We start from the raw sequence: 25,565 nt of genomic DNA, 5'->3' as shown, positions 1-25,565 counted from the left end.
CTCTTGGTAACCATCAAAGTCTGCTTCTTTAGGCATGAAAGAGGGAAAAAAATCAAGTATTAGGGGGCTTTAAGAATCTGTGGAAAATTAAATCAATGGAATTTTCCCATGAGACTTTTGAAGGGCTCTTATAATATCCTCCATTGTGTGTGCCATGTTGCTCCTCTGCTAAAAGGTGATCTGGGCAGAGGCTCTGCTCTAGGGTCAAGAGTGTCTGAATGCCGTTGTTTCAGGAAGTGCTTTGCTCTCCACTGTTAGGTCTGAGCTCTTTAAAGAACATTTGCGCTCTCCCTGTTTCCCTTGCTGTCCTCCATTCTTACTGGGCCCGACTATTGGGACTTTGGGCAGAATGTTCTGTGGTAACAGATGGACACTCTCCAGTTCTGCTTCCAGGGTAGAGGAGGCGCTGGCTTGTGTAGACTTGTTTCTTCCTTACACTTTTGGTAACGTTCTCACTGCTTAGATTGTGGTAGAGATGTGTAGTTGTATCTCAGATTGTATCTTGCCAACGATTAAGGTCTTAGACCCTATTCACTTCTCTACGATGCAAATTATGGTTTTTGGAAACGACGTTATGCAAATCCATTGAGTTGTGCCATGACACCGTCGTCCTCGCCTTCAACCTCAGCAGACCACTGTTGACGGTGCGTGGCAGTGTCTGGGAGTATCTGTATTAGTGCAATGCTCACTCACTTGTATGCACCTGTATCTAAGGAGCCCTCCAGCACTGTCAGGTAAGCATTGGACTGCTCACAGAAGGGTTGGCCATTCAAACCAACTTGCCACTCTGTAGGAGAAAGGCGAGGCAGTCTGTTCCCGCAAAGGTGGACAAGGTGTCAAAAGCTCTGTACAATTGACATAAGGCAGTGGGCTTGATTTGGGGTTTTGTTATGGCTACTACAAAGGGAACCCTGGGGGCACTATTGGGTAAGCATCAGGCTGCTATCTGCAGGGCCAGCAGTTCAAACCCATGAGCCATTCATTTTTTAGAAACAAAGTATTTACAGCTTGAATTTTAGGAAACAAATCATTTTAACTGTGCTGGAGTCATATAAATCATATTGATGCATTTGTGTTTATAGTTGATCCAAATTCTAAGCTCTTTACTCTTAGTTTACAGTGTATACTAACATAGTTTATGTACTAAAATTTGTCAGTTTTAGAAAGTCACAACAATATGATTTTTATCTACATCTCTTCTAGTAATACTTAATAGCTATAAGTAAAATGGATCCATTGATTATATAATAACCTGGCAACAAGTTTCATGTAAACTTTTTTTCTTAAGATTCTTTTTTAAAATCATTTTATTGGGGCTCATACAACTCTTATCACAATCCATACATACATCAATTATGTAAAGCACACTTATATATTCATTGCCCTCATCATTCTCAAAATTCGCCTTCTGCTTGCGTTCCTGGAATCAGCTCATTTTCCTTTTTTCCCTCCCCCTCCCTCTCTGCTCCCTCCTCCCTCATGAACCCTTAATAACTTATAAATTATTATTTTATTTTCTCTTACACTGCCCGGCGTCTCCCTTCACCCACTTTCCTGTTGCCCATGCCCCAGAGAAGAGGTTATATGTAGATCCTTGTGATCGGTTTCCCCCTTTCTACCGCCACTTCCCTCCCGGTATCACCACTCTCACCCTTGGTCCTGAGGGGTTCATCTATCCTAGATTCCCTGTGTTTCCAGATCCCATCTGTACCGCTGTGCATCTTCTGGTCTAACCAGGTTTTCAAGGTAGAATTGGGATCATGATAGTTGGGGGAGGATGCGTTTAAGAACTAGAGGAAGGTTGTGAGTTTCACTGTTGCTACACTGAACCCTGAGTGACTCATCTCCTCCCCACTACCCCTCTGCAAGGGATGTCCAGTTGTCTACAGATGGGCATTGGGTCCCCATCATGCGCTCCCCTCATTCATGATGATATGAGGTTTTTTCCCCGTGAGCCATTCTACAGAACAAACATGAGATGATTTGTTCCATCAAGATTCACTGTCTCTAAAACCCAGAACCGGGTTGCTACGAGTCAGAACCAACTCTGTGACAGGGAAGCAGGCTTGGGTTGTAGGGATACTATGTCTGTATATAAGGAAATCATGCTTGGAAAAGTAGAGAGAGGGTGAAAGAGAGGAAGGCTCTCAAAGAAGTAGATGGACACCTTGAATGCAGCAATGGGCTCACGCTTAACAATGGCTGTTAGACCGGCTGCAGTGGAATGGGCGGTTTAATGTGGCTCTTGTAGCCAGAATCTCTGTAGCGCCCACCAGGAATGTTTTCTTGATGGGTCTGGTTGAGAGAAGGTGGGGAAAGACACAGAGAAGAGTTCTATGATTCATCTGTGTGTGACTGGCATCCTGCTGGGTATAAACTCTAAACCATCTCACAAGCAGGAAGGGTGGTCTGACTCCCAACAAGGGAGAAGAGTGGGAGCGGAGTGTCCTTGGAACCCCCAGTCCCTGCACATTGAATCTCCTTGGTCCAGGAGACAGCTGCGACACCACAGGAGCAGTAACAGAGCAGTAGACAGTGTGGTGGACTTCCCAGCCCACGGAGCAAGTCAAGCTGAGTGTCTTTGGGCTGATGAGGTAGTTACCGTATATGCTCGAGTATAAGCTGATCCAAATATCCACCAAGGCACCTAATTTTACCACTAAAATGACATTTAAAATGTACTCGGCTTACACTTGAGTATGCAGGCAGAGGCCAAAAGGCTGATGCCCGAGAGAGGGGCTTGCCTACAGGCACGGTAGAAACTCACCCTACTGAACAACTGCATCTTGAACATTTCTCACCTGGAATTTTAATTCCTTAATAATCCCTAAAAAGGTTAATATCAGCTGTGAGCTCTGCATTGACATGGCAAAGAACTGTCAATACCCAGCGGAAAGGTCGAGAGAGAGTTTCAGAATTTGGTAGGAAGGGTGGAGTCTGGGATATGTCTGACCTCAGTCGTCCAGAAATTAGCCTTGCCTCCTGAAGCTGATCCTTGTCTTTCCCCCTTTGCAGCTGAAAGAGGTCAGCCTGTCTGCAGATCTTGGGTGTATCAGGTCCTCCAGCTACCTGGGTCTGGAAAAGCTCCAACTTGACAAGAGAGCCATGGATTTGGAACATACCTGCCTCTACTCCTGTGTGAGTCATTTCTGTGAGCTAAATCTCTGTCTTCTAGTTCATTTAGTTTTTTTCTGTTGAACTCTATTGAATATTTCTCTCACTTTTTCTAATTCAGTTTTATTTTTAGGTTCCCGTATTTTTCTTTATTTGTTCTTTTAAATGTCCATGTTGAGTCTTTCATTTTGTTCCTCCATTCATTTCCTGATCTCCATCTGTGCTTTTTTAGTTTTTTTTAAAAGCATATTTTACACTGTTGTTGTTGTTCGGAGCTGTGAGTCGGCTGCAACTCACAGCGACTACTCTTTGTATAATAGGAAAAAACACTAATTGGTCATGAGTCATTCTCACTACAATCTGAACATTATGAAATCCTTGCATTATTCTGCCTTCCACTGGCAATATTTTCTCCCTTTCATGTCTTGCCTAGTCTTTCTTCTTTGTGTTGTTTTATTGTGCTTTGTTATTGTTGAACTCAGACAAATTGACTACATGTACATGTGTGTGTATTCATTTTCCATGTTTATTTTTATAGTATGTATATATTTTGTTATATATTTTCCTTGATTTTTGTATTCTGTGGGGTTTTTTTTGTTTGTTTGTGAAAATCTACTAACTGAAAGTCTAGCCCCAAACCCACCAACTATTTTGGGGACAAAGACATAGCAGAGCAATTTTGGGGACAAAGACATAGCAGAGCACCTCTTGCAAAAACTCACAACCCTGGGAGCGATGGAGGGCAACACCATTCAGCACCAATGGGTCATTCATTAGGAGTCAGAACCCAGAACCAGTGGTCTTGGTATCTTTTTAGAACCACTAGAGGGCACCCTGGTACCCAGGCGCCCCCCACCCACCCCCACCCCAGTACTGATTCAGTTCTGAGGCTTGATCTCTGGAATTCAAAAACATGCATGGGAGAAGAGCATTTAACTTGGCATAAACAATGACGTAAGCAATGGGGTTTGACACTGCTGTAGCATTGGTGGGGTGCTATCTATGTTGTTGCCTCTTGGGTGCTCACCCCAGCCCAAGCTCATCCATGGTGACCCCAGTCTAAAGGATTCACCTCATTCTGCTGTATTTGCTCTTCCTCCTGGTCCTAGTGCTCATCCATCTCAGGCCTCTGTGATTCAATAGCACTTTCTTGTTGGGCCACTGTCTCCCTTTGTCCTCCCAACTGTACGACCCAAGAACGTCAATGACCAGTTTGTGCCATCTTAAAAAAAAAGGTGTGGGGGGTGGGGGACACTACAATTTCTTCAAAACAGCTCTTTCTCTGTGATACTGGTTTATAGAGTGGTACCCATCTTGGGCCCTGAATGGCTGTGATGAGTTATTGCTCTTGATGTTGATGGGCAAGTTCTCCCAGCTGCTGTGCCTTCCCTGGTCCTCCATCCCTGCACTTACGAACGCACCATGATCACCCAGCCCTGGCTGCCAGCTGAATTGCTGCAATCTCAGGCTAAGCTAGCTTGTACTCCTTGCTCATTGGGTTAGTTGCTGGGGGAGTAAATGGGCGCTTCCACTTACTTTGCCATGTTTCTCAGCCTTCTCACCATGCTACTATGTTTACATATGTGTGTATATTACAGAGAAAGATTCTGCTGCTTTTTTTTTTGAAAGATTCTGGTGAGTTTTGGTAAAAGGGAAATTTCTACTTGACTTGTTTGGCCCAACACACTGGAACACTTGTTAAAAACTTGTTAAAAACACTGCAAATAAACCCTAAAGATTACAAGCAACATTTCTGTGCTACTCTTTTGGATTCACAATTTATACTTGAGGCTGAAAAGCCAACAGTTATATTTTAAAAAGGGCTTTTGTTTGTTTGATATAAATATTATAGAAAAGAGTCTTTCCTCATAGTTTAAAAATATATTTCTATTCCAAGGTCTACATAGTCATGAACTTGGTTTCTTAAAATATGATTCATGACACAATCAAAGATTGAGCTTTGTCCTATGTGGACTTTTAATATCCCGGCACAATAAATCCATTACCTTCATAAAGAAAATAAGCAGTACAAGTTTATTTATATGTACATTTTGAAATGAGGCTATTGCTTGGGTGTGAGCGTTCAGTTGAAAACTGGTTTATTTCAGAAAGGAAAATACAATATAAATCATGCATTCTATTCAAATTCCATAAACACAAGAGCATGCCAATATAGAACAGTGTGTCAGGGACGACCCTGCGCTTTCAGTCGGAGAGCAAACTAAACTTCCTTTGCAGGATGTATTAAAGGCCGAAAGAAAGACGCATGGGGAAGCTGAAGCAAGCATTGCGAAAGTCGAAGGAGGAATAGGCGAGTACGCACCTGAAGTAAAATCAAGTCATACCTGGCTTAACCTCCAACTGACGAAATGGTAGTTAAACGTCCCCAAATCAAAAGGAAACACAAACAAGCAACAACTGACAAGACGAGAAATACATTTTTCATCTTAAAGAAACCAATTCTTATATGAAATATGAAAAACTAAGCTTCTTTTGGGAACTTATATTGTCAGCCAAGTACTCCCCAAGTTCATTTCTAGTCAAACTCTTGATCTTCAGGGAGGTTATATGGGAGGTAATCAGTGCCCAGAAGACAGCCCTGCAACCCAACTCACCTAGGATTTCAAAGGGGTGATTCGAAGACTACAAATGAGCTCTGCATGCGCTACATCTCTTTTAGTTGGTTTAGTTGGAGTTGTTAGGTACCATCACATCAGCTCCTCCTCCTCCTGACCCTGGGTGCAACAGACCAAAACACTGCCTAGCCTGGCACCATCCTTCACCTTGCTCTTACTTTTGAGTCCACTGTTGCAGCTACTCCGCCCATCCATCTCCTGGAGGGTCTTCCTCTTTTTCACCGCCCCTCGAGTTTACCAAGCATCATGTCCGTTTACAGGGACTGGGCTCTCCTTCTCACATGTCCAAAGAACATGAGATGAAGTCTTGCCATCCTTGCTTCCAAGAAGCCTTCTGGCTGTACTTCTGAGACTGAGTGATTTGTCCCTTTGGCAGTAAAAAGTAGTATTCGTCGCCAGCACCATAATTCAAGTGCATTGATACTTCCTTGGTCTTCCTTATTCAATGTCAAACTTTCACATACATATGAGGCAATCGAAAAATCTATGACCTGGGTACACCCTAGTCCACAAAGTAATATCCTTGCTTTTTCGCACTTGAGAGAAGTCTCGTGCAATTTTATCCAATGCAATGCATCATTTGATCTCTTGACTACTCTTGTCATGAGCATTGATTGTGGATCCAAGCAAAATGAATGCCTTGACAGCTTCAACCATCTCTCCATTTATTATATTACTTCTAGTTCAGCTGTAAGGATTTTTGTTTTTTTATTAACACTTGAGTTGTGATCTACCCTGGAGGCTGCCGTCCTTGATCTTCCTCATCAAGTGCTTCAGGCCTTCTTTACTTTCAGCACGTATTGTTAAGGCGCCTTCCCAGTCCTGGTGCCACACCCTTGTTCATGTAAGGTAGCTTCTCTGACGATTGAGGAAGTATCGTGAAAGGATACAACCCTGACACATACCTATCCTGACTGTAAACCACGCAATATTCCCTGGTTCTTCTTATACGACTGCCTCTTGTTCTGTGTAAAAGTTCGGAATTAGCACAATGAAGTTTTCTGGAATCCCCAATCTTCTCAAGACTACAGTTTCTTATGGTCCACACAGTCAAATGCCTTTTCACAGTTAATGAAATACAAGTCAACATCTTTCTGGTGTTCTCTGCGTTGAGCCAAGATTCGTCTAGCATCAGCAAGGTTATCCTTTGTTGCATATCCGCTTCTGAATCAGGCCAGAACCTCTGGCAGTTCTCTGCCAATGTACTGCTGCACACTTTACTGGATGATCTTAGGCAACATTTTAATGACATGTGATATCATTCTATAGTTTAAACATTCTGTTGGGCCACCTTTCTTTGGAATGGGTACAAATATGCATCTCTTCCAGCCAAATTTCTTGGCATAGACCAGCGTGTTTGTCCAGTACTTCATCAGCTTGTTCCAACAGTTCAATTGGTATTCCAATGCTGGAGTCTTCTTTTGGGCTATTGCCTTCAGTGCACCTTGGACTTCCTCCTTCAGCATCATAGGTCTTTGCTCAGATGCTGCCTCCTGAAATGGTTAAATGTTGGCTGGTGCTTTTTGGCGCAGTGACTCTGTGTTCTCTCCGTCTTCTTTTGACGCTTCCAGCATCATTCAATATGTTGCCCAGGGAATCTTCAATATTGAATTTTGAGGCTTGAATTTTTTTCCTCAGTTCTTTACGTTTATGACATCTGAATGTGTTTGTCCTTTTTTGGTTTTCAAACTCTAGGTCTTTGCACACTTCATTACAGTGTTTTACTTTGTCTTCTCAAGTGCTGCTCTTTGGTATTTTCTGTTCAACTCTTTGACGTCATCCTTTCCTTCATTGCCCTACCTACTCTGCAATTACAAGCAAATTTCACTGACCCATCAACTATCATCCACTTTGATCTTTCCTCTCTGTTCTGCCTTTTTAATGACCTTTAGCTTTTTTTATGGGTCTTCCCGCAGCTTGTCAGGAAGTCATTTGTGTCTGATGCAGTACTCTGTTCTTGAAGTTTAGGTGGGATTCCTCCAGGTTGTAGGAGGCTTTCATGGACTTGTTTCCTTTCCTTCAGCTTCAACCAGGACGTCCATCTGAGCAACTGACATTCTATTCCCCACTTGGTCCCTGGCCTTGTTTAGTGGCTGACTTAGTGCTTTCCCATCATCTCTTGCCACAGACATAGTTAATCTGATTTCTCTGTATGTATCGGAAGAAATCCAGGTGCTGCATTCTACCTGGATAAACTTTTTGGGTTGTTGAGCAAAGATATTTGAGATGAATGAGTTGTTGGTCTTGCCAAACTCTATCATGTGACCTCCACTTTGGTGTCTATGGCCAAGACCACATGCTCTTTCCGTTTGTCCCTAACTTCGCAGCAGTCCAATTGCCAGTAACTATCAGTGCATCCGACTGCATGTCTGATCAATTCCACATGGAGCTGTTGGGAAAATCCTTCAACTTCTATACCATTGGCTCTAGAGATTGACGCAAAACTTTGAAAAGTCGTTGTACTGACTGAATTTCCTTGTGTGCACACACATGTCCTGTCACATATAGCACTGTACTTGAAGCGTTTTGGTGATGAATGCAACACCATTCCTGTTGAATCTCTTTTCTCCAGTATAGTCTGATCTTCTGATTCAAAATGGCCAATATCAAGACATTTCAGCTCACTAATGTTTAGGATATCAATCTTTATGTATTCCACTTTATTATCAATGACTCCCAATTTTCCTAGATCCTACTTTGTCCAAGTTGGTTTGCGAGGAAATCAATGTTTAAGAAGCATGGGCTTCTGTTGAAGGTGATGGTTATACATGACTGATATGATGGTTGCTATTGAACTGTATACATGAAAGATATTTTTTGAATTGGCAAATGTGACCTGTATTTTTTAAAACAATAAAAAGTATTTTTTATAAAGCATGAAGTGGGAGCCTAAGAATTGTGGGATGGATTGTTTCAGCAGGACTGTAGAGGGCAGAAGCAATGTCACAACAAATTTTATTATCTATTACGTTTTTATTTCCATGCAGATTTAAAAGTGCTTTTAAACTCTATTTATGAAGACAGAGAAAAAGTGTTATGATTTGAATAAAGTCCCTACCAGCTGAGCACACCCCTCTCCTCTGGCAAATATGTTGGAATTGAATCCATAGCTGTGGGGGAGTCTTGTTTTATTTTATAGCTGTAGTTATAATCCCACTTGGGAATGGCATGTCTTTGTTATGTTAATAAAGCAGGATTAGTGTGTGTGTGTGTGTGTGTGTGTGTGTGTGTGTTTGGGCGGGGGTTGGGGGTCAAGCTCTTTCTTCCTCTTTAAACTTTATAAAAGTCAATATTTTTAAGGATTATTTGTCTCACTAGATCCCATCCATGTAGTTTGGGTGACAGTTTAAAAAGCAAATTAATTTCCATGGAAGAATATATATATATATCTCTTCTATTCTGTGACATCATTTGGAATCTCCTCCGTGTAATGGCACACTCCTTACCTGGGCTATGCATTTCTAGTGGTCCTTCCCTGCCCCTCCCAGGTTTCTGAGCATTATTTTGGGGCAAACACTGCTCTTTTGGTTTTATATGGTTCCTGATCTTATTCACTTTATAGCTAATGCCATCGGTTTGATTCCAACCTCGAGCAATCCTTATAGAATTTCCAAGACTGTAAAGCTTTACATGTACAGATAGCCTTTGCCTTCCCCCTTGAAGTGGCTGGTGGGTATGTACCCTGACCTTGAAGTTCGCAGCCCAACACGGAATCCTCATAGACCCGTCTCTTGGGTAGGTGAAAGTTGATCCCTGGAAGTGGATTCAGTTCAAGGCTCTTAAGAATCGCTGAGGGATACAGTCTATCAGTCTCTAGCCTACCTGTAGGACTGGTCTGTTGAACTTGTTTCCCATATTTTTTTCTGCCCCCCTCTGACTGTGACCTCATTGATTCAAAGGCAGTGGGTGGGGTTGGTGGTGGTGGTGTGTGTGTGTTTAATAGCCAGGGCCTTCTGTAGGGGCCCTGGTGCCATAGCGAGTTATGCATTAAGTTGCTAACTTCAAGGTAGCAGTTCATTCATCAGGAGAAAGATGAGACTTTCTGTTGCCATATGATTTACAGCCTCAGAAACAGGCAGGACCAGCTCTAGTCTGTCCAATAGGTTGCTTTGTGTCCATGTTGACTTGACAGACTCTTTTTCATTTGTTTGTTGTTGTTTTTTTGTGTGGAGAAACTTCAGTGGTCGGGATCAAAGTGGTGGGTAAGCTCCTTATAGTTTTTCTGGCTTTAGGCACAGGAGCGTGTGACCCATTAGTCCTCTGGGTGAATAATTTCCTTGACTCTTTTCATTTTCCTTACTCTTCTTTGCTTCTAGTGGGGAGAGGCTGATCATTGACAGCTGCCAGTAAGTTTTTAAGGTCCCCGTCGTTCCTCACCAAAGTAGGACATAGACATTGTCTTTGTGCTCTATTATGTCATTGACCTAGATGCTTTCTTGTAGTAGTGTTTCATAGATTTCTTTGTGAAAGTAATGGTTTATTTTGTGCCATGATCTTAAAAGTCTACATAGGACAAAGCTCAAACTTTGATTGTGTCATGAATCATATTTTAAGAAGCCAAGTTCATGAATATGTAGTGCTCAGGGTAGAAATATAATTTTAAACTATCAGGAAAGACTCTTTTCTATGATATTTCTATGAAACAAACCAAATGTCCTTTTTAAAATATAACTGTTGGCTTCTTTTCAGCCTCAAGTATACATTGTGAATCCAAAACAGTAGCACAACACTTTTCTTGTAATTTTTAGGGTTTGTTTGAAATGTGTTTAACAAGCATTCCAGTGTGTTGGGTCAAACAAGATTCTGACTCATAGAGGCCCCACGGGACAGGGGGCAGCTGCTCCTGTGGGTCTCTAAGGCTGTGACTCTTTACGGGAGTAGAAAGGCTCATCTTTCTCCCGAGGAGAAGCTGCTGTAGTGTCCAGTGGCTGCTCATGTAGTTAGTAGCCCCTTGGGTATCACTACAACCCAGAGCGCTTTCTGTTAGAGCATTTGCACTGAAGCCTCCTAACTTGCATAGCCAATAAAACACAGGTAAACTTCTCTCTGAAGTTCTCTGCTCTCAGGTAAGCTCTATCTAATGGCAGCCAAGATGTCTCTTGTTCTACACCCTCTTCTGAATCTGCCTGGAGCGCCTGGCATTCCTGTAATTCCTTGTCAATGTACTGCTGCAGCCCTGTAACAATGATGTTGAGAAAAATTTTACTTGCATATGATATTAAGTATGTGTTCAGTAATTTTCCTCATCCTGTGGGGTCAACAACTTTCTTTTAAATGGGCATCAATATTATTAATCTCTCCTAGTGGACTTTGCGTCTAGCAGCTTTGGGTTTTGTAAGTCCAAGTCTGTGCATTTTACTCTAAAATTCTGTCTTCTCAAGCAATCTTTAACATGTTCTGTTCAGCTCTTTACTTAATAATTTCCTCCATTTACTTTAGCTAATCTATGTCCAAGAGCAAGTGGCGGAATCTCTTGTGACATCCATTTTGGCCTTTTATTTCTTTTTCAATGGTCTTCTGCTTTCTTCACATATGATTCCCTTCCTGACATCCCACACTTTATTGGCTCATTTGTATTTAATGTGGGATATACTTAATATTGTATTTTTGTTCTTGTGAATTTGTTCTCATTTTTAAAAAATTGAACTTGCATCTGAGTCATTGATGGTCTATTTGCTATTTGACCCCTGGTCCTTTTCTGATGGATGACATTGAAATTCTCCGTGGTCTCTTCCATCAAAATCAATTTGATTCTTTTGTATCCATCTGGTGAGGTGTGTGTGTATAGTCATGACTTTGCTGCTGAAAATGAGTATTTGCAATGAATAAACGTTGGTCTTGCAAACTCTATCATGTGGTCTCTTACAGTATTTATATCAACAACGCCATACTTTCCAACTACTGATCCTTCTTTGTTTCCAGCCTCTGCAATCCAATCACTAGCAATTATCAATGCATCTTGATATGTCTTAATATTACTGTTATGGTACATAGTTGAGTACACGATGTTTCAGAGTTGACAAGTTTATTCAACTTGGTGCAGCTAGGAAATGGCACCACTCACTCTCAAGCAAAGGGCTTCCTGACTCCAAAGCCAATGCTCTTAGATATAATTAGTCAATCTCAGGAACTGGCCCATAAACTTGCAGTGAGGTGTTCCAACCAATGATGTAGCCCATGTGCCTCACAAGAACTATGCACAGAACAGACTTCTGGGGAGCACTGTGGGCGCTCTCCCCAGCACAGAGTGGATTAATTTTTATGGATATCCTGCTGTGGGGAAGATGAGGATCTGGAAATGGACGTGGTTTGAATAGTTTCAGTGCCTTCTCGTGAACAAATAAAGAAGGGAAGCAAAAAGTCACTTACCATAATTCCAGTAAGCAAACACACTCCTTTCCCACAATATGTGTTGGGTACCATGTCACCGTAACCAATGGAGAGAAAAGTTATGGATATCAACCACATTGCTCCGAGGAAGTTGCTAGTAACATCCTGTTGATCATGGTACCTGAAAAACAGCAAACAGAGCCAGGGCTTCTTAATGAATTTGTAGTTCTGGTAGCTAAGGACAGTTTGACTCAAAGTTACTAAGCATTCTGTAAGAACTGCTCTCTTTATGGTTATGATGAATGCAATTGAGAATCTATCTCAGTATGAACGACATTGTGAAGTGTTTTGATTTTGAAAGCAAATCAGAAAGGACAACTTTATAAAAACTGGTTTTTTTTCCCCTAATTTGCCCATTATAGACACACATTTACCTTTGTATACGTCACAGCTCTTGCCTATACCTCATCACTCCTTGATCTGCAACTGTAGAGGTGTTAAATGTATAGAAAAATATGCACTTTTGTGCATTAGGCTAGTAACTGCGAGGTCAGCAGTTTGAAACCACCAGCCACTCTGAGGGAGAAAAAAAAAGGGACTTTTGACTCCAGTAAAGACTTACCATCTCAGAAGCCCCTGGGCAGTCTCACCCTGTCTGACAGGGTTGCCGTGAGTCGTCAATGACTCCTTGGCAGTGAGTTTGGTTGATTTTGACACTTCTCTAGTCTCACGCCGTCCCCCTGAACAAAGTTGTTCCTTCTGCTTGGACTGTCTTGGTCTCTGTCTCTCCCTTAATGTCTGTCATAGTTCCTAGTTTTGCTTCAAAGTGAATTCAGGTGGAAAAAACCTTTCCTGTGTACGCTTCTCCCTGCCCCAGCCCTGGTCTATCGTGGGCCATCTGTGTGTTCCTCGGCGACAGGACTATGTCACACTACATACTTCTTCCTAGCGGTCCCACACCCACCATTCTCTGGGAAGGTGGAAACTGGGTCTTTGATAACACGGTTACATCGATAATTTTTATTTAACATACAAGGAGTTTGTGGGCAAAAGAGGGAAAAGGAGATGGTTTATCCTGATTTTTCTTGGAGGTGTCCAAGTGTCCTGGTGGGGAAAATAAATAGATTTCCTCTAACATTTTTTTCTTGAAATAGTAGTGGTGCTGGCCTTTGTCCTGTATTGCAGGTACACTACCTGTCACCCACACAAATGTGAAACTAGGTTCACCTGCAAGAATTTGCTCAGACGTGTTCTGTGGAGCTGTGACGCAAACGTGCTCTTCTGGGCATTAAAGGCATTCCTTTCTCTACGAACTTCCCTCCTCTCCGGCTCTCACTCTCAGGGGTCCCGTTCTTGCCCCCCTTCTGGTTTCTCCACCACTGAGCAGGCCATAGCTACCTGAGATAGTTCCCCCTGGCCTCCTACTCACTCGGTCCTGCCTTCCCATGGTCTCCTCGCGAGCAGAGCCAGAGATGAGCGCCGAAGCCCTAGCATTAGTCCCACACCACAAATACACCGGACGTCACCCAGTCTTTTTGTTGTTATTCTTTCCTTCACACTCTGCTTCCTTGCTTCTGGAACTAAAACACAGGGCTTCCTCTAAGATTTCAGTGGGTCTCACTTCCGCCTTTTGGTATGTCAAAAAGCGAGGCTTATTACTGTCATTCATGCATTTGTCTCCTCCCAGAGAGAGAAGGAGGCGGAGCCAGGGGAGCAGGCCTGTGGCCGCAGTGAGTGGTGCTGCACAGTGAGCAGCCGGAGTGGTGCATCCCACGGTGGGAGAAGCAGGCGTGAGACCAGGCAGCCCGCTCCTGCGGACGAGCATCTTGCGGTCTGTAGAGGCCGACCATTGTCCTACACCCATGGGACTGTCCTCATGGGCCGGAGAAGAGCCCCTTAGACTGGCCGTGGGTGCCAAAGGAAAAGCCAAGGTGAAGGGCTCGCACTCTAAGGGAATGGGCCAGTGCGTTTCTGCTGCGAAACGCCAATACAGAACATGTACCTAAGGGGACCTTGGTGGGGTCCATGTTCTGGGAGCCTGCTGCCCAGGCGTGGCGGAGGCTCCATGAGAGAACGTGGTTTTAGGTCAAAGCAAGACCCTCAGGAGTCAGCTTGGGACTCTAGCCTAATATGAGGCACAGTAATTGGGCTCAGCAGAGAGCAGGGGTGCTCAGCCTTCCTATGGCCGCGGCCCTTTCATGCAGCTCCTCATGTGGTGCTGCCCCCCCCCAACCACAAAATTATCTGCGTTGCTACTTCATCACTGTCATTTTGCTGCTGCTATGAATCGGGCAACCTCTCTGAAAGGGTCATTCGACCCACCAAGGGGGTCGCGACCCCCAAGTTGAGAACCGCTGCCCTAGAGGCTTCCTCACCAAGAAGTGAGGAGATGGAGAGACTTGCATCTTGATGAAGGGGTGGGTTACATTGGGGGGGGGGGGCGCAGGGGGCAAGAGTGAACGTTCTACCTGTTTTCTTTAGTGCTAAGTTTCTGCTTACCTGAACATGATGCGCAGAGGTTTGATGCAATGAAAACAAATGGCTCAACGGCTCCAATGTACAAATACATTACAAGGCGCTTGCGTTTCCTCATTTGACATAGATTTAGCACCTGCACAATCATGAAAGGCTGAAACAGTGACAGTCTTCACTCCCTCTCTATCAAATTGTCCTCGGTCACACATTAGAAAGCATGACCATTGCCAACGCGCAACCTTCATGTCAGGGTATTGTACGCAGCGAGAGATCAAAGCATTACCATTGGCTGCATTCTGGTTATGAGTTGAGTCGGCTTCAGCCCAAGGTGACTCCGTGCACCGCTGCCCAGTCAAATGCCAGCATCATGTTCTGGGGCACTCTGGGTACTCCACTGCTGCAGCCATTGCGTAATGTCATCTTTCAGTGCTTAACTGGACAATCTTCTGGGACGGTTCAGAGGGGCTTCATGGGCGAATTGTTGGAAGTCGGTTATCAGGGCCTTTGTCCTAGGCTTTCTTAGTCTGAAATCTGGCGATCATGGGTGATGCTGCTCGTATTTAAACACCGCTGACAAAGCTTCCAAGATCAGAACCACATGCCCGTCACCACAGTGAACCATACTCAAACGGAGGGGACTGCCTGCTGGTCCAAGGTTATTCTTTGTGAGAGAAACGACAAAGATGACTCAGATTTCAGATGCCTTGTATCCCCAGGGCAGCCTCCCCAGCGTTGCTATGGTTGCAGTGGGTAGAGGGCAATGCCTCCTGGACTGTTATCTACCTGGAAGTCTCACGTTTGGCGTGAGTGACTGCGGAACTCTCTGCTGCGCTTTCTGGGAGCGCTTCTCATTTGGGTTTCAAAGCGTACAGCTAACTTTCAAAACCCGTGATGAAAAACGCATGCGCTGGAGCAGGTAAGCAAGCAGGCTTCTGTTAGTCGCCCACCTCTAAACAGATACACATTTGATTTGGCCCATTGCCAACCCCTGAAGGTCTCTGCCGTTATCCCACTCAGTCGTCATTTAGTATGTGCAAGCAGCATTACAGCGAGTGAGAGGCATTGATCTTAACGGAGAGGGTCCGTGAGAAGCCCGTATCTTTCGAGGAGTTGGCATTTTAGGGCTTGACTTTCAATGCCAAATTAAGCTATTTTTGCTTATAAAATAATAAACCTGTCTGAAAAATAGCTCACAAGGAAAAAATAGCATTTCACGCACGTTTACATTACTTTCAGGCATACTTAGTTGTGAATAGATAAGATGAGTTAATTAGGGACCAAATTAGATACTATTAGACTAATCACCACATTTCTATCTGGGTAACTCAGAAACAAATTTTCAACTTATCATCAGGATGATACTATTGCTTAGCACACCCCCAGATTTTGAATTTATGCCAGATTCACACCATTGTGAATGATTAAGATGTGCAATTTACATGGCTAAAATTTTTTCAAAACATTTTCCATTGTAGAAGTTCATTCGTGAGACCTAACTCAGACAATTCTGCCTTCCTTCTCCACAAGGAGAACTGTTATGAAAAATCCATGCAGAAATGACTCACATGGCACATTATAAGTTTGGTCCAGTTGAGTGCCAGGAATTCCCGATGATCTTGAGTGTTTAGAATAAGGGATTGGGGAGGAGACTTACTGAACAGCACTGCACGTTGCATAGATTTAAAAAAAATTATGGGAACAACTTCAAGGTTTCAAAGGAAGCAAAATGCTTTCTTTCTTTCTTTCTTTCTTTCTTTCTTTTCCTTCTTTAATCACTGACTACAGCCTTAGGACCGTTTCTCAAATCACAAGTCTAGGAACTTTCCACCACATGTTTGAAAGCTCACAAGGATTATTTTTCCAATGGAGTCCCTGGATTATTTCTCTCAGAATGAAAGAGTCCCTGCCCAGCCACCCTGTTTCTCTCCGTGCCTTTTCCGAAGCAACAAGAGCCAGGGTCAAGGTGAAACCAGAAACCACTCTCAAGGAGCTGTTGGCAACCCGTGGCCATCTGACTGGCAGGCAAAGGGGCCATCCTCTTTCACAGGTTTCCCTCTTTATTGAGCTCTCCCTTTCTTCTGCCTGGAAACCCTTTCCTAGCCCTGGCAATTTGACAATCTGTTCAGGGGTCACCCTCTGCAGATTCTACCTGGTTTGGGGCCAAGCGGTTGTTGAGACTAGACTGCATCCATGTCCTGACTCAGTATCCTGAAGTAGCTTATGAGAAACCCTTGTATAAACCCCACACCCCAAGAGTCAAAGCCTGTGCTGAGTGGAGTTTCACTCACGGTGATGACCTTATGTGTCTCAGAACAGAAATGTAGTTTGTAGAGTTTCTCAGGGCTCCGACCTTTGGGCAGTAGATCACCCAGCCTTTCTTCCAAGACACTCCTGCCAAACCTCTGGTTAGTAGTTGAACACTTAGCCATTTATGCAAAGACTCCATCACCATAAAGGACCCCCAAAGAGCAATCGCTGACAGGCCAAAAAAGATGAAATCATTTTTAAAATCCAAAAGAAGGCAGCGAGAAGGACAACAAAGAGCAGATGTGACAAATAGAAAGCACAATAAAAGGAAACAGATTTGCCAAACTGCATCTGTAACGACGTTTAAAATAAATAACCCACGTACCCAAATTCAAAGCAGAGACTTTCATATTGAGGTGACACGGACAAGCAATAGAGATTGAGGAAAACCTCCTTTAAGACTCACTTGCAGACAGCACGCAGCATGCAGTGGGCGGGCGAGCTCCAAATCGGATAACATAACCGATTAAGCATCCACATCTAGAATGCGGGCTCTCTAGGAGAAAGGTGTGTCTCTGATGAGCAATTGGAGACTTCGGGACCTAGGGCACAGCTAAGAGCTCCAAGGGGAGTCAGTGCTTCCAAATGGAAGAGCAGCTTCTAGTGTATTTTCTTCACTCCCTGTCCAAGAATAGAACCCAATAATGAGAGAGAGAGAGAGAGAGAGAGAGAGAGAGAGAGAGAGAGAGAGAGAGAGAGAGAGAGAGAGAGAAAATATTTCCCTCTGGGAGTCAGAATAGCCTCTGAGAACAGATGTGGCATGGTGTGGGCTCGGGAGTTGCACTGTGCCCCAGGGTCCTCAGTGACTGACCTCTTAGAAGTAGATTGCCAGTCCTTTTGTTCAAGGCACTCATGGGGTGTTGAAAGCCCTGATGGTTCTGTGAGCAGCAGAGCATGTTTAATCAGAGATTCCTGCTCTCCTAAGAGTCATTGCTGATAAGGGTCTGTGGGAGAAAGACTAGCCTTTCTAATCCCCTAGAGAGTTACAGAATCAGAAACCCACAGGGGCAGCTCTCTGCTCGCCTCCAGGGTAGCCAGGAGTCCGCATTGGATCGATGGGGGTGATTTTTTTAAACAATCATTTTATTGGGGCCTCTTACCACGATCCATCCATGCATCCATTGTGTCAAGCACATTTGTACGTTTGTTGCCATCATCATTCTCAGAACATTTGCTTTGTACTTGAGCCCTTGGTATCAGCTCATTTTCCCTCCCTCCAATTATTTTTAATGAATAATGAAAACTCAGCTTTGCACCATGATTTCTACCAGACAGTAAACTTTTCTGCTTCTACAAGGTAAATCAGCCTCCATTTCTCACTCTTGAATTCAAAAGATGTGCACCAAAAAAGTGGGGGAAGGAGAAAGATGGGGGACTATGAAGATTGCAGTGAAACTGAATCCAGGGGCATGGGGGTGACGGGGGGAGGCACGTGACCTGGGCAGGTGCTGTCAGGAAAAACCCAAGGGTGCTATTGTGTCTGTAAAGTAGAACAGGATGTCCCCAAGATGGCACAAGTGAATGTTAAGAAAGGAGAATTAAAATTGCAGAGGGAAATACCATAGTTAGAATGGAATATACAATGGCAAAATTTTCCCAGAAAGATAAAAGGGGAAATAAAACAGAGAGAACAAAAAAGGATAGAATTCTCAGAGAATCAGTTTAGAGGAGCCAACAATTGGCTCCCCAGAAGGAGAGCTGAGCAAATGGAATGACATAAAACTAAAGGCAGGCATTTCTCAAGGGAAGGCTAGGCCGAGTTATCTGCATATTGAATTAGAGGGGGGAAGGGGGACATCTAGCAGATCATTGCAAAATGGAAAATTTCCAGAATAAAGATCTTGAAGGTTTCAAAGGAGCGGGGGGGGGCAGATCATAAACATCACAAGTAGTTGCCTGTAAGACTACGTAATTGTCTTACCGTGTATGTAAGGGAAGAAGTAATCTCTCTTGCCTGATTTGGGGACAGGAAGAACAAGAGCTGGAGTTGAACAAGGGTACTTCAGGTCCCACGCTGCTCTGCTTGCCCACAGAGCAGGCGCATTTGTGCATGGAGCACGCTTGCCAGCATTGGAGGTCGAGAAAATTGGGTGTCTCCTTGGGGTGAGAAGCATGCATCATGACCCCCACTTAATTCACAGGTGAGTCATCCGACCACTAGGCAGCTCCTGTGTGGTTGTACCCCTTTCATCTTCACGTCAGTAGTGAAGCTATTCTATCATTTGCCGTTTCAGCGAGGCGACAGGCCTATGCTTAACTTCCCTCCAACTCCCCTCTCTGTGCGTGCAGTCTTCAAGCAGATTTACAGTAAGTGAACGAGTTTCAAATCATTGAGTCCGTTAATTGAAACTGACGCCATTGAAGAGCCCTGGTGGCAGTGGGCTAGTACTGAGGAGGGTTTCAAACACACCGTTTGCTCCACAGAGAAAGATGGAGGGGTGCCCATAAAGGTTCATAGTCTCTGAAACCCATGTAGCGGCACTGTGAATCTGGACTGACTTGAGGGCAGTGGGGTGGGGTTGTTGGTGTTAGGTGTTGCCCAGCTCACTCAAGCGCATAGCACTGAGTGTCCCACAGAGTTTTCTTGGCTGTCAACTTGACAGAAGCAGATAACCAGGCCATTCTTCCGTGGAATCATTGGATGGGTTTGAACCATCAGTCTTTAGGTTACTGGTCCAGGACTTAGTCATTTGCACCACCTGGGGTTCCTCAATAAACCATTTACGGTTTTTGTTAGATGCCATCGAGTCAGTTTCACCTGATAGCAACTCTTCACAACAGAACATTGTCCCATCCTCTGCCATCCGCACAAGTGTTTGAGCCTATCAGTACAGCCACTAGGTCACTTCAGCTTGTCAAAGTCTTCCTGTGATTTGCTGTCCTTCTAGTCTACCAGGTATGTTGTCTTCTTCAGGGCTGATCTCGCCTGCTCGCATGTCCAAAATGCACGTTATCAAGTCTCGCCATCCTCCTTCTCTGGAGCGTTCTGGCTGTAGTTCTTCCAAGACAGATCTGTTGATTCTTCTGGCAAGTCGTGGTATTCTTCAGCCTCTTCCCCAGCACCATAGATCAAATGCATCACTTCTTCTGGTGTCTTGTTCACTGTTTGTCCAACTCTCACACGCATGTGAGGCCACTGAAAATAACAATGGCGTGGCTTAAGCACACCTCAGTCCTTGGAGTGGTAGGCCTGCTTTGCAACACTGTAAGGAGGCCTGAACACAGCAAGCCATCAACGGACTCAAAAGGACAACGTGCAACGGGGGCTCAGGACTAAGTTCAGAGGGGGAAATGTCCTGCATTAAGTTAACCCGAGGATACACACACACACATACACACACACAACCAATTAAGTCAAGATATCTGAGGTTGGAGCCATGACACGGAGATTTCTTTTTAAACCCAGAATCATCCATTAGTTCTATTTCAAGAGAAACTCTTTCAATAACGTGTCAGAAATCTACATGCATAAAAGAACTTTTGAAGGCAAGGGAAATGTAGTGAATAAAAATAGTACGTGCTTTTGAGAGATTAGAGCCTAGTAAGAAAGAAAATCACATTTCAGGAATAATAATAATGATAGTGGGGGCCATATACAAGCTTATAAGAATATGAATAACAGGAATATTGATATCTCAAGGAAATACAAAACTGATTTTAAATAATGACAAAACTATCTAATAATTTAATGATAACCACTAGAGTTTATAATTAAATTAAAATTTTAAACCCACTAGGTCTAACTCTTTAGTACAAATCAGGGCTTTGGACTGGTTCATGAAAATTGAAACAGATGCAAATTTGTAAAATGTGGGTGTACTGAAATGATAATTGGAACAGGTATAATTATGAGTTGAACCCCTGGAATGGGAGACTCAGCAGAAGCATCTCTCAGGAGTCTGAAGTAGGAGCCTGGACTATCGCCAAGACTAGTTAAGCAGCGCACGTTTGTGGTGGCATTATCAGGCACCATTGTTAGGCCGGGCATCACTGTTTCTGACTCTGCCACCCAAGAAATGTGTTTGCGATGCATGGCAGCATGCATCCTCTCCTCTTTTCTACAATGGGACTTAGGTATCTAGGAGGGCGCCTACCCACACTTTTCCCATGCCAGTGATAATTTCAGCACATCGAGTTTTGCAAATTCAGGTCCCTTTCTAGTTTTGCTTGGTCAGCTATGACTGAACTGGGACCAATCAATTTAAAGCTCAGCTAAATAAATACCGATCGGAGTGAGAGTGTCTAAGTGAAAACACTGAAATGGGCTGTTTGAAACAGCTCTGTAAACACTTTACAGAAAGTCCTTTCAGGTCCGAGAATCTGACGTGTCTACGATGACATCTTCCTCGTCCCCTGCAGGTACGCAAGCGCCGCAAGCTGTAGGGTCCCCAGGACCACAATAGAGTCTTCCTCAAAGCAGTGCTCAACCAAAGGAAGCCGGCAGAGCCAGGCGGGACAACAGTGCCTCTGAATCCAGTTTTAGTTCAGGAACGCGCCAGCTCGCATTTTCATAAATCAACTAATGCTTTGCTAACTTTAAAACACCAAATTTACTATTTTTTAAAAAGCTTTGATTAGTTGGGTCCTTTGCACATTTGGAATTTTTCTTCGTCTTGCATCGAGTGAAAAAGTAAAAAGGTGTGTGTGTGCCTTTTTTTTTGCGGTAATGAATTAGGACCTTATTTCAGCTCTCCTTATCAACAGAGAGGAGCACATTAATAATGCACTATTAAATAAAGAAAATATTTTGGATCCAAGTGACTTGTTTCACAGATTTAAAAAAATCATTTTATTGGGGGCTCATACAACTTTTATCACAATCCGTATATACATCAACTTTGTCATGCACTTTTGTACATTTGTTTCCCTCATGATTCTCAAAACATTTGTTTTCTACTTGAACCCTTGATATCGGCTCCTCATTTTCCCCCTCTCTCCCTCCTCTCCCCTCCCTCATGAATGCTTGATAATTCATAAATTATTATTATTTTGTCATATCTTACACTGTCCGACGTCTCCCTTCACTCACTTCTCCGCTGTCCGTTCCTCACGGAGGAGGGTATATGTAGATCCTTATAATCTGTTTCCCCTTTCTACCCCACCTTCCCTCCACCATCCCAGTATCGCCACTCTCACTACTGGTCCTGAAGGGTTCATCTGTCCTGGGTTCCCTGTGTTTCCACTTCCTATCTGTACCAGTGTACATCCTCTGGTCTAGCCAGATTTGTAAGGTAGAATTGGGATCATGATAGTAGGTGGGGAGGAAGCATTAAAGAACTAGAGGGAAGTTGTACGATTCATCATTGCTACACTGCACCCTGACAGGGGGTGTCCAGTTGTCTACAGATGGGCTTGGAGTCCCCACTCTGTACTCCCCCTCATTTACTATGATACAATTTTTTGTTCCTTGATGCCTGATACCTCATCCCTTCGACACCTCATGATCGCACAGGCTGGTGTGCTTCTTCCATGTGGGCTTTGTTGCTTCTCAGTTAGATGCCGCTAACCAGCCTGTAGGACCCCAGCGTGCATCTTGACTGGCAGACAGATTGCAGCATTGCAGCTCCGAGGCCGAGAAGAACGATGCAGCAGGCAGTCACTAGGTGGCAGCGCTGTACTAGTTTACACTCCAGGCTGCTTGGCTGAGTTTGGCCAGGCCTAGGGTTGTGAAAGGACATTGCTGGAGTACAGTCAAATAAGAGTCTCTCCTGGCCGCCCTGGATGTGGTGGTGTTCCCTGGAGAGGTCCTGCGTGGAGTGAATGAGCCGTCCGTGAGCTCACTTCTACACTGAGCAGTTCTGGATTTTTGCCAGGAATCAGAGGCGCTTCTCTGAGGTCAGTGTGTGGTGGGTTTGGGGGCATGGATTGCTTTCTAAATCCAGTGTGTAGTCCACCTGATGCAGCAGCCTACTCACATTTTATCTGCTTGAGACTCCCTAGAGCAGTGGTTCTCAACCGTCCTCAGGCCGCGACCCTTTCATACAGTTCCTCATGTTGAGGTGACCTGCCCAACCATGTAACTACTGTATATACTCGAATATAAGCCAACACGAGCATAAGTCGAGGTACCTAATTATTACCTGGGAAACCAGAAAAAGTAATTGACTCGAGTATAAGCCTAGGGTGGAAAATGCAGAAGCTATTGGTGAGTTTCCATCATCAAAGCAAATGAAAATAAAATGACTAAAAATTGAGACATCAGTGGGGTAATGTATTTAAATATTTATTTTAAAATAAAAAGCATAAATAAAAGAACAAGTCATTTAACATTAGTAAACCAGCACAGTAAGTGGAAAATAGGTTCAACAAAAACAATGAGGTATCAACAATGACACCTTAAGAGTACTATTCCCTGAGCTCAGTCAGCAACCAAGCTAAAATGTAAAGAGTTAAAAATCCTTCAAAACCGGATTCCTCATCATCATCTGTATCCCAATGCAGAGCTTCAGCTGGTGTAAGGTCATCATAGACGCTGTCCTCACTGAGATCGCCGTCATCACCATCACTGCTGTCATTTTCATATAAAGTGCAGTCTTCACTGCCATCCATAGCATTACTAATACTACATTTCTGGAAGGCACGTCACACCATGCCTTCTGGAATGCCTTCCCATGCATCTCGAACCCACTTTGCTATTAACTCTTCGTCAGGCTTCATGAGATTTCCTCCTTTTGTTAGTCGGGCTTGACCAGATGACATCCACTCATGCCACATCCTTCGCACACGGTCTTTAAAAGGCTTATTCAAAGATACATCCAGAGGCTGCAGTACAGATGTAAACCCACCTAGAATAACGGCTAAAGTAACTTTACTAATTTTGCCAATTTTTTTACATCCTATAGGTGGGCTCTGAACATATCCCAAACAAGTAACTATGGATTTTTCTTTAAGGCTGCTCCTGTCGTCAGTTCCAAATTTCTTCCAGTCATTTTTTTTTGTTCTGTGTTCATCCATCCAGCCTTTAACATGTACAGTAATTCTTGGTGGGAAATTTATCTTTTTATGCAAGGTCTTTCTCTTAAAAATGACAGGACACAGCTTAGTTCCATTAGCCAAACATGATAGAACAACTGTAAAGTGTTTTTTTTTTCATTTCCTGTGGTTTTGAGAAAAATGGTTTTTTCTCCTAAACTTGTCACAGTTCTGTTGCTTGGAAGATCAAAAGTCATGGCAGTTTCATCCACATTCCCAATATCTGCCAGGTCATAATTATAAATCCTTTGTTTTATAATAAATAACTGAATGACATAATTTTTTCTTCAAGGTCTTGTGGCAATTTCTGGGAAATCTTTGTTCTTTGTCTCAAACATAATAGGTCAAACCTATTGATGAAGTGGGTACACTATTCTGCTGATGCAGCAAATTTTTCAATGCCTGGTGCATTACATTTGTCATCCTTAGCCATTTGTAGAGCACGTATGTGGATTCCCATGTGTGTTAGGCAGGAACCATTCTGATGACACTCCATAACCCATTTATGCGTTTCACTCTCTAGAGCCCCATAAAAAGATGTTAAACCAAGAGGAGCTTTTTTAGCTTTTGGAATCTGTCCCAAGTCAGCCTTCATTTTCCACCACTCCCTCACTTGCTTTTTGTCAACAAGAATTCCCTATTTGCAATACTGTTATTGCTCTCTTCTGCTCTTGACACAACCTTCATTTTGAAACCAGCCTCATATGACTGGTGTTTTTGTTTTGGTTCAAGAGTATCCATTTCTAATGAGATAAAAAACCAAGACTTTGAAAAAGAAATTTCATGGTAATGCACACACACACCCCGCCCCGCCCCTCAGGATGTGTTAGCTGGGAGGGGGTGGGGGGAAGTCCCTGCAGGCGGGGGATGCAGGATGTGAATTAACATAGAGACCAGAGGGGAAAGACAGCACAGCCACAGACACATCTTTACCAGTTCAGCAGCCGGCATAGTGAATGACTACGGGTGCTTCTGCGAATTGGAGCCGTCCACATCATAGGATGCCTCTGATTGGTTAGGTGTGAGTAAACAAACATTCAAAGCCCTGCAGTGTTAGTGGGGTTTTGAATGAACAGCGGAGAAGCGGCAATCGCCCAGGACAAGACAAAACAGCGCTCATCCTGTTACCTCCGGGTGGGGGTGGGGGTCAGTGAGATGTTACACCTTGCTGGGGTACCACTGACCCATGTATAATGTTTTGTGCTGAAAAACTCAGCTTATACACGAGTATATACGGTATTTTTGCTGCTACTTCATCACTGTAATTTTGCTACTGTTAAGAATTGGGTGACGCCTGTGAAGGATTGTTCGACCCCAGAGGGGTCACAACCACAGGTTGAGAACTGCTGATCTAGATCGAAGGCCAGCCTCTAGCTCCCAATCTGTAGGCCAAACTTCCCTGTGGATTTATTTCCTGGGCTGGGTTCCATGTGCACCAGCATTGGAAAATATAAAAGTCTGGTGTGCTTAATCAGAGGCTAGAGCCAAAGAATGACTGACAGGCGTCACCTTGCTTTCTCACGCTGTCTGACCCAGGTCCCTGAGCTCTGAGATGTGTTCTTTTGCCTAAGAGGAGGATCACTCCTCTCTTGCCCTGGGTGACAGTGAGCACTGAGATGCAGTGTTATCCAAACGTGACTGGGCCAGTAGATAAGGATTATTTGTATGTTGTTTCAGAGACAAAGCATTTTCTAATGGTCTAAAAGGAGCCACTACAGAAAGTCATGGCTT

The 25,565-nt window shown here is 43.8% G+C and overlaps 1 protein-coding gene across 1 annotated transcript in view; it reads right to left on the bottom strand.

The window, feature by feature from the left end:
- The window catches only part of KCNN2 (potassium calcium-activated channel subfamily N member 2), a 202,240-nt gene that overhangs the window by 34,736 nt on the left and 141,939 nt on the right, over positions 1-25,565 (bottom strand). The window contains exon 5 of the mRNA XM_075543082.1: positions 12,120-12,261. Coding sequence (XP_075399197.1) covers positions 12,120-12,261 — 142 coding nt within the window. The remainder of the gene's footprint in view (positions 1-12,119; positions 12,262-25,565) is intronic.

The sequence above is a fragment of the Tenrec ecaudatus genome, chromosome 2 (genome assembly GCF_050624435.1).
Source record: "Tenrec ecaudatus isolate mTenEca1 chromosome 2, mTenEca1.hap1, whole genome shotgun sequence".
Lineage (NCBI taxonomy): Eukaryota > Metazoa > Chordata > Mammalia > Afrosoricida > Tenrecidae > Tenrec > Tenrec ecaudatus.
This window is presented reverse-complemented; position numbering and strand designations above follow the sequence as displayed.